The 9,700-nt window shown below is 31.1% G+C and overlaps 2 protein-coding genes across 2 annotated transcripts; one reads left to right on the forward strand and one right to left on the reverse strand.

The window, feature by feature from the left end:
* Nucleotides 1-582: 582 nt before the first annotated feature.
* Nucleotides 583-5,126, forward strand: Vps52 (vacuolar protein sorting 52). Its single transcript, XM_065499743.1, has 6 exons — nucleotides 583-1,422; nucleotides 1,497-1,712; nucleotides 3,774-3,929; nucleotides 3,994-4,112; nucleotides 4,165-4,285; nucleotides 4,378-5,126. Exons 1-6 carry the CDS (start codon nucleotides 679-681, stop codon nucleotides 5,005-5,007), a joined length of 1,986 nt encoding a protein of 661 aa, XP_065355815.1. The 5' UTR covers nucleotides 583-678; the 3' UTR covers nucleotides 5,008-5,126.
* On the reverse strand, nucleotides 5,098-6,006 carry cl (clot). Its single transcript, XM_065499744.1, has 3 exons — nucleotides 5,678-6,006; nucleotides 5,529-5,610; nucleotides 5,098-5,330 (listed from the first exon to the last, which is right to left on the reverse strand). The coding sequence occupies exons 1-3, from the start codon at nucleotides 5,820-5,822 to the stop codon at nucleotides 5,177-5,179; spliced, it is 381 nt and encodes a 126-aa protein (XP_065355816.1). The 5' UTR covers nucleotides 5,823-6,006; the 3' UTR covers nucleotides 5,098-5,176.
* Nucleotides 6,007-9,700: the final 3,694 nt, after the last annotated feature.

Here is a 9,700-nt window from a genome sequence, read left to right on the forward strand (position 1 = left end):
AGCTACAACTTTGCGAGATATTGTTATTGAAAAATTAGGAGTCCCTGGAAGTTATTCTAAAAAAAGTAAAAAAAAAAAATTTTCTTCCTATATTTTTTCAACAAAAGTGCACGAAAAAGCTATTTTTTGGAAACAAATTTTAACAAAATTTATTTGGCGGACTCTTAGCTATATTATTGCCATATAAAGTTAAGCCGTAGCACAAAGTCTGAATTAGCTGTTAACCAAAACCTGATGACACCTTTTTTAGAGGCCCCACTGATTTTCAGAAACTTTGGGGGCCCATAAAAAAAAATCGGTCACCAAAATGGGCAAACTGAGTATAGGGTTGTACTACCCTTTGGTAGTAGAGTCGAACCTATACTGTCATGATCTTGTGTTTTTCCAAAAGTCTCCATTTGTTGCATAGTGTAATTTATATAAACAATGCAAGTGAAATTTTCCAATGTTACCTACTGGATTTTATTGCAATTAAATACAACCATGTAAATATTTTAGCATTGACATGAACCTTTTCTGACAACAGCTGAATCAAAAACAAAAACGACACATTTCTGACGTTTCCCAACAAAATTAATTGGAATTTTTTGTTTATTGTGAAAAAATAGAAAATAAGGAAAATTTAACAAAACAATTATTTATTTTTAGCATATTGTGTGCCAAATAACAACAAAAAATATGGCACAAACTGAAACGAATCTCCCCGAGCAATTGGACAATGAAGAAGTACGAGAAATCCTGAAAAATACCACAGACTTGCGACAATATTCACGACAGATAGAAAAAGAGTTCAAGGAAGTTGAAAACAAATCAATAGAAGACTACATTAAGGAATCCCAAAACATTGCTGCTTTGCACAATCAAATCGGTGATTGCGATGATGTGCTGGAGCGCATGGAGAACATGTTGATGAGTTTTCAAAGTGTCCTGAGTAACATAAGCACGGAAATCACCCAGTTGCAAAAGAAATCGGTGGCCATGTCTGTACAACTCACTAACAGGCAGTCGGTTAAAGCTCAGCTATCGCAATTCATTGAAGATATGGCCGTGTCGGAAGAAATGATTATGTCCATTATGGAAACACCTGTCACCGAAAAAGAGTTTGAGAAACAATTGAATATTTTAAATCACAAATTATCTTTGGTAAAGGAACTGAGTTTTAAAGAATCCAAATCGACAGCCGATGTTGCCGATGTCTTGCACAAGTTAAGATTAAAAGCCATGTCAAAAATACGCCACTATATGCTGGAACAAATCTATAAATTTCGCAAGCCCATGACAAATTATCAAATACCCCAAAATGCCATGCTGAAACATAAATTCTTCTTCGAATTTATACTCTCGAATGAACGTCAGGTGGCTCAGGAAATATGCAATGAATATATCGATACGATAAGTAAAATATACTATAGTTATTTTAAGGTGATTGTACAAGAATTTATTTATATTCAAAGAATTGCTTCATTTAATAAATTATATACTATTTTATATTTTAGAGCTACTCCTCCCGTTTGTCCAGCTTAAAATTTGAGGAATCTTGCACTAAAGATGATTTGATGGGTATTGAGGATAACCTTTCCAAAGGCTTGTTTGCCAAAACTACTAGTTTAAAAAATAAAAGTACTATTTTCACTATTGGCAAAAGAGGAGAGATTTTAAATCAACAACTGGAAGCTCCCATTATAGTGCCACATGCCCAAATGAAGAATAGGGTAAGACATATTTATTTTGAATTTGATTCAAAATTTGTTTCATAAGCCGATATAGGTATAAAGTACTCAGCTGATCTGCTCTTTATAATTTTTTTTTTAGAAAATTCTAAAAATGTTCTCTTGTTTCAGTACACAGTACAATTCTAACTAACATTTGTTTATATTTTTCATGAAATTGTATTACAAAATTTTGAATTTTTTATTCAGTTGATATATTGTTGTGGCCCATTTTTGAAACTCTCTTTGTACGTTTAACATTAACTCTTCTAGCGCAATGGATGGCTTTTCTTCGAACCATTGCAACTTCCGGTTTAGTTCTTCTCCCCTAAGTAGTTTGTGTTTTTTACGATCACATTTAAGCGGTTCATGGCGACCATCCATTACTCACTCGTAAGCAGTAATAATATTAAGTGAGAAAAAAATCAGGTTCAATAATCATTTTCCCGATTTTGAACCATTGTCAGTCTGAATTTCTATGTAGAGTCTTTAAAATGTCTATTATTATATTAATTCAAACTTAACCATAACTATTTTATTCAGGAACCGTAACGTTTATAAGTGATATCAAAAAAGTTATTTTATAACAGTTATTTTGTGACTTTAAAAATAAAAATCCATCTAAAACAGTTATTCAGCCTTATCATGTAAGGCGTAGTCGTTTCACGACGACAGTTTCGTACTAGATTAAAGAAATTATTCAACCTGTTTCATTAATCTAGTACGAAACTGTCGTTGTCGTAAAACGACTACGCCTTACATGATAAGGATGATTATTCAACGTAAAAATAAAAGTTTGCATGAAACTCTTAAAAAGAGTTTTAAATAGCCGATATACATTAAAGTCATTTGAAGAGTTTTATTTTTCCAGTCAGAAAAAAAAACACATTTGAGGAGTTTTATTTGTTCCGTCATAAAATAAAAGTCATTTTAGGAATTTTATTTTTTCCGTCAAAAAATAATACTTATTTTATGTAAATTGCTTTAGGTTTCAATTGCCTCTGGTCAGATTTTTACAATTTGTAAAGCACCTTGCATTGCAATTGAATAAATTGTCATTCAAATAAAATCAAGTGGTATATTAATTTGTTATTGTTTGATTCCTGTTATCAAATTGCTGTTTTTTTTCTTAAACAAATAACAAAGATTATATCAGATAGACTCATCAATAAATAAAGATACTGAAAAAAGTAGAAAATAAACGAAAAGAGTTTATTTTCTGACGGGAAAAATAAAACTCCTCAAATTACTTTTATTTAATGACGGAAAAAATTAAACTCCTCAAATGAGTTATTTTTTCTGGCGGAAAAATAAAATGAGTTCGAAAAAGCATATATGCCATCATTGGTTTACGTCAAACGTTTTTTAATGCAAATGGTTGGCAGTGACGCCTCTAATTTGTGCAACGAAAGCATCATTTTGTTATCTGTTGCAAAAGTTTGTTAGTCGTGGCATCAGTGATGCACAAATTTACTGCATTTACGAACGCACCCAGTTTTGATTATACATTTTCTGGATAACCGTTATTTACGGAAATAATTGGATAACTTTGAAATTTATTAGAAAAAGAGAATGTTTCGAACGGAATACAGAATTAGTAAATAAAATAAAATATGTATATTAAGGCATCTATAAACAAATTTATGAAATGTTACACACATTGTTAACCAAACAAATGACACCTTCAAATAAGAAAAAACAATAACATTTTACCAAAACATTATTCATCATGATTATGTGAGTTCTTAGCACACATGCCTCAATAAAGCCAACTCACCATTAGAAGCAGAAAAACTAAAAATGATGAGTCATTATCATCTTCCTATAAATACGAAAACCACAACAAGTTGTGGGTTAATGTATTTTACATATTATTTATCTATTTTGTTTAATAGCAAACAATTTAATTATTGGAATTACCAGTTCTTCAATTGTTCATAATGGGGGAGAAACTTATTTGTATTTATTTAAAAAAAAAATATAAGACTAATGATTTAATTACAATTCAAAGCTTCAAATTCTTAACAAGATCATGTCTAATCCAATGAAATTTCTTCCTTCCAGTACACCTTTGAAGCTTTATTCCGCTCTGAACAATATGCCTTAGTGGACAATGCTTGTCGCGAATATCTGTTTGTAACAGAATTCTTTATGGTACGCGGTGCTCAAGCCCAGGATCTTTTTAATCAAATATTAGGCAAAACTTTAACTCTAATGATAGTAAGTTTGTGTTAATAACCTACATATGTATATAAACCATAAAAATAACATAATTTTCAAACAGAAAAATCTGGAATCAAGTATACAAGATTGTTATGACACCATAGCCATGTTTTTATGCATCCAATTAATATTTCGCTATCAACTTATGTGTCACAAAAGATGTGTGCCAGCTTTGGACAAGTAAGTTCTGGTTTTATATTGATATTTATCAGTTAATAACTATTTTTTGCAGATATTGGGATTCTTTGCAGTCGGTATTTTGGCCACGTTTCGAACATGTTTTTCGCTTGAATATTCAAAGCATAAGAGATTGTGATCCAACGAAATTTAATAAAGAATTGGGGCCTCATTATGTTAGTATGCAATTAAAGGCATCCATTACAAACACATTTGTAATATTGTGTGTATGGTCTGTTTATTTTCTACTTATATGTATTTCTTATAGATAACACGCCGCTACGCTGAATTCTCTGCCGCCATTGTGGGCATCTCTGAACATTTCCCCAATGAGTTAGTAAGCCGTTTGTTGCTAGAATTACAAAATGAAGTTGAATGTTTTATATTACGCATGGCCGCTATATTCCCCACACGCAAGGAACAACTTATCTACTTAATAAATAACTATGATTTAGTTTTGGGCGTATTAATGGAACACACACGTGATAATTCTAAAGAAGCCGAAGCTTTTCGTGAACAGCTGAATGCCCGCAGTGCTGAATATGTAGAAGAAATATTGGCACCACACTTTGGTGGCATTATACAATTTGTCAAAGAATGTGAGCCCTACTATGAAAAGGAACAACTGGAAGAATTACGCAAACAAGAACGCAGAAGTCTGGCCTTGGTGGCCAGTTTTTCTGCCAATTGGAAAAAGTCTTTAGAAGAATTGAATAGAGAAGTCTTATTATCATTCCCCTCACTTTTGACCGGCTCACAGCTGTTACAATTGGCTTTGGCGAGTTTAGTGCAATATTATCATAGATTCCATAAACTCTTGACACCGAATGCTCGTGCCCAATTAACTAATATACATGTTGTTATGGTCGAAATGAAAAAGTATAAGTGTAATTATTGAGCACAATAAATGATTGCTAGTTGGTAGTAGAAATATATAATTATAATTCTAGTAGTTGCTAGAAAAATAGAAATAAAAAGTATACATAAATTAAGAATAAACGCAAGTTATAAATTTAATTAGCTGTTTTTGTTTTTACATTTTGTTCAAGGGGGTTGTGGGTAAAACTTTAGTCCTCATCTTCAAACATCATTTCTACCAAATCCTTGTTGGAACAACGTTCACCATCCAAACGTTGGGGTGATTTCCAACGTAGTAAAGTGGGCAAGAATACCAAATGTGTATTGGGATCTTTGCGGAAGGGACAATTTAAGTCTTTCCAGCTAAAATAAAGCAAAAAATGGTATTTCACAACTGTTTAAATAAATTCTAATTCCCACAATCCCTTCCCCTAGTTTCTTTTCTATAACATAATGTTATTACTGCTTAACTCTACAGCAGTAATTACATTTGATAAAATGATAAGCAATTAACTCATAAATAACTATTTTCAAGTTCAAATAATGTATGAATGTACTTACTAAGAACGTTCTCCTACATCTACATGCACGAAATGTGATTTTTCAGAAGCCTTTTCTAAAGCATCATGAATTACGGGCTCGGCTAAAAACGAAAAATTAAAAATATAAATACCATTTATATTACTACTAACTTCCCAATAACTATTTACCTTTTACACAATACGGACACCAACTTTCACCATTTTCATTTTTACCACCGGAAAACAAGACATGTATGGGTTGACCAGAACCTTCTAATTCATCAACCAATTTTGTGAATTCTTCGTAACCTTTAACGTTGTGTTGTACCACCATGGTTTTATTATTGACAAACTTCTGCTGAGTGCGTTTTATTGCGTTCAAGTGTAGTTGACGTTGTGATATTTTATAAATACCACCAACAAATAGCCTAATTGAAGTCGTTTTGATATACTTTTTATATAAAACTGCCTAAAAAAATTAAATCTTCCTTCGTCACTTCTTTTTAGATTATGTCTGATTGATAATAAAAATTTATTTGCCGAACTGGTGCTGTCAACATGATTTGTTTATATTGCAATGCAACCCTGTGCTTTTGTCTTCGTTGCCAACTACTTTGTTTTAAGTTGGCCGTTATATTTTTGGAAACAGTGGGTTAGAAGTTAATGATTTAGTAAACTATTAGAAAAACAAATTACAGATCACATAAAATGCAAAATAAAGTAACAAAATCGAAAATTCTATTATTAATAGGGACGAAAGAAAAATGTAGATAATTATTTTTTAACCTTTTATCTTCTGACATCGAACATAAGAAAAAACAATCATTCCTCTTTTCATTTACATATATTTAAATACATTATATGACTAACTTAGATTAAAGTTCAACACTACTTTAATCTAAGTTAATGATAGAGCTTGAGGATACACACAAAAAAATAGTCGAGGGTATATTAACTAAGCTTGCATAGTTAATTTATTTTAACATAATTATTTGTTTTGTTACAATTGTTAAGTAGTTAATTTACAAAATAAAAAAATATAACTTTACTTGGCTATATTTACAATTTACCAAAAATAAAAATATAAATTAACTTCGTTATTATTGGTAATTTATAAAAGTATATAAGGAATTTGAACAGCAATTTTTGTTATATTAACTTAGAAACTTTGTAAATGCCATTATACCCTTGCGCTTAGTTAAAATTATACTATATTTTAAGGAAAAATAACCTATGGATTTTTTTGTGTGTATAATACAATTTGATATAAATAATTTAGAAAAAGTGAATAATTCATTTACTAAAGAATTAGTTACTCAGAATTAATGAAAGACGTAAAAAGTTCTTAATACGTTTATGTTGTACTTGAATTTAGGAGCATGTCCAACTAGCTCAAATTTTATAAAGCATAGCTCCAAAACGGAAACTAAAAAGTTTTCTAGTCATTTGTTTTGTAGATTGTTCGAGAGGGAATCAGATCAGAATATTTCTGATAAAATTTTTTTTTTAATTTAAATAAATAAAAAAATAAAAAATTAATGATGGACTTTGTTTTTGAATGTTTCTTAACATTATCAATACTTGAATTGTTAACTTTAACGTTATTTTTTGATTTTCTATAATAACACTGTCCATCAGCATTTTTGGAACCGAATAGCGACCCTATATTTCTGAAAGGGCATATTGTGTAGATCATTTTTGTAGAATAAACTTGTAGTCCATTTTTTAATTTTTTTTTACATTGGGTCAAAGTTTTCAGTTTTTTATCGAAGGGAGCTTTATACTAATGTCTGAGAGAATTCTTATTGTCAGAGTTATATTGTGGACTATTTATATTTTAAAGTTCTGCTCATTCGGATCATACTTGGCACCCGAGTTGGCGTGTAATTTTGCTAACTAAGCGTAAAGAGCATTGAAATTTTCCAGAAAAAAATGTTCGTAAAATATTTTAATCCTTAAATGTGCTTTTTGAAAGGATTTTTTGGATTTTCTCGAAAAAAAGGTCAAATTGACCCCTAATGAAAGGGTATAGAGGGTTAAGATCGTACACAATAACGATCCCCATAAAATTCCACAATACAACTCTGACAATAATAATTCTCTCAGACATTAATTTACAAAATTTTTTTCAGTTAATATAATGCTTCCTTCGATCAAACAATGAAAACTTTGACCCACTGTAAAAAAAAATTCAGACCAGCTGGACTATAAGTTATTGTTGGACAGTGTATGTAAATATTAAAAAACCTGCAAAAAAAATCGAATAACAAGATTAATTTTAAACATGTGATCGAATTATTCGAACAAGTTAAAATCTCTTATTCGAATTATTCGTTTTATTCGACCAAGAGAAAAATCGAGTAATTTGAGTACCCTAGTATATACCCTTATGACATCGTCAGGGGGAAGAGTCCGCGATGCCATAAATCCCTGTTCGGGGATAATATGGAAATACCTATGGAAAAAAGTTTTGCGATGCAGTAATCGAAAATATTATGTAGAGTGCCCAAGGTCCAAGAAAAAAAACCCAGCAAAAAGTTCAATATATGTATTTATTTTAATTATTAGCAAAAGTAAAAAAATATAAACTGTAGTTTTAAAAAAAAAATAATATGATAAGGGAATGCTTTAACTCCCATATTCATAATCAATTTTTAAATTTATAAAAGGTTTATAAAACAAAATCTCAATACAAAATTAGTTTTATAAACCTTTGATAAGTTTGAAATTTGATTCTGAATAAGGCCTTAAATCTACTTATTCAGGATCCAATAAACGTTGACGTACTTGCCAACGCAAACGATTATGAGCAGTTTCTCCAGGAATTTGTTTGCGAAAATGGTCCCATTCATTTTTATAATACTGATACAAAGCCACCGGATCGGAATTGGGCTTATTATTACGTCCTTGAGATACTGAACGACGAACTTAAAAAGAAACAACAAGAATTTATTTAGAAAGGAAGGATATTAGTGTCAAACAAAAATCTTACTCAAAACACTAGAACTGCATTTACTACGGCCACTACGTGCACTGGAAGATGCTGCCGGACTACGTGTGCGTAGGGCTCTTTGAGGTTTATCAGAAATATTATCATTTGGGCGAGGATCTTGCCATTCTGGTTTTTTTCTAGGAGATCTATGTAAACGTTTTATACTGCCAGCTGCGGTAGGTGGTGTAGTAGGAGTTTCTTTGCCGGATTTTCTAGGCTTTTGGTTTTGGCTGTATGTTTTATCTGCATCTTCAACGGCCATTAATTGCTGAACCAAAACTTGAGAATCCAATGATTTGTTAGCTGTGTAATGTGTAACAGGCTCACGTTGCAATATAACAGTTTTTTCCTTGGATACGTTTAACTTTTGTTGTAAATCCTGATTTAAGTTTTCCACGCCGTCATTAGGATCTTTAGACTTTGCTGATTGCCTTTCTAGACTTGACAGTTTTTCCTGTAGAACTTGTGTTACAATGTCTTCTATTATTGATCTTAATGATCCCGGCTCTGGGGAATTTAATCTTTCCCTTGTGGGATTTCGTAAATCGCAAAGTTTCTCTTTAAGCACTTGATCAACAATAGCCTTAATTGGAGTGTTCTTATTTTCATTTTGTCCTAAAGGTTGGGAATATTTGTCATGCAAAATTTGCGTCAAGGTATCTTCTATAAGTGATTTAATAGATTCTTTATCGGTTTTGGTTTCTTTAGCTTTGGAATTGCTAGGTCGTGTTTGTTTTAGCGATTTATGACTACTTTCTAAAACATCATGAGAAGAAGTAGATGTTTCTCCATGATTTCTTTCACCAAGGATTTTTCGATTTTCAACAGCTGCTTGTCTGCTACTTGCAGGTTTGTCAGCATCAAAGGATTTTCTTTTGGTGGTAACTCTATTGACATTTCCTTTATCGATTTTAGCTCTATAACTGGCTGTCGTTCTTCTGAACAGACTTTCATAGTAATCATTCTGTTGAGTATTGACTCCCATACGTTCTTCATATTTAATTAATTTTCGTAGATCTGAATGAAAATTTACAAAGAAAAAAGGAGACAAAAGGGATTTTTATATATTAATTAACATAAGTATGTATATATTAATTTTTTACTATTTATTTTTTACAGCTTTGGCAAACATCGGCCCTTGATCTGACAACTATTATTTAGGTTGGTGACAAAAACAATTCCAAATACTTTCAATGTAAGAGTAGTGTTTTTACTTATAA

This window comes from Calliphora vicina, chromosome 2 (genome assembly GCF_958450345.1).
Source record: "Calliphora vicina chromosome 2, idCalVici1.1, whole genome shotgun sequence".
In the NCBI taxonomy this organism is placed as follows: Eukaryota; Metazoa; Arthropoda; class Insecta; order Diptera; family Calliphoridae; genus Calliphora; species Calliphora vicina.

Bases quoted from the DNA above. Each gene is read 5' to 3' on its own strand.
- Vps52 (XM_065499743.1), top strand. From the start codon at position 679: ATGGCACAAACTGAAACGAATCTCCCCGAGCAATTGGACAATGAAGAA. The intron at 1,423-1,496 runs GTGATTGTACAA...TTTATATTTTAG, and splicing joins TATACTATAGTTATTTTAAG to AGCTACTCCTCCCGTTTGTC. The intron at 1,713-3,773 runs GTAAGACATATT...TCTTCCTTCCAG, and splicing joins ATGCCCAAATGAAGAATAGG to TACACCTTTGAAGCTTTATT.
- cl (XM_065499744.1), bottom strand. From the start codon at position 5,822: ATGGTGGTACAACACAACGTTAAAGGTTACGAAGAATTCACAAAATTG. The intron at 5,611-5,677 runs GTAAATAGTTAT...TTTCGTTTTTAG, and splicing joins GTGTCCGTATTGTGTAAAAG to CCGAGCCCGTAATTCATGAT. The intron at 5,331-5,528 runs GTAAGTACATTC...GCTTTATTTTAG, and splicing joins GATGTAGGAGAACGTTCTTA to CTGGAAAGACTTAAATTGTC.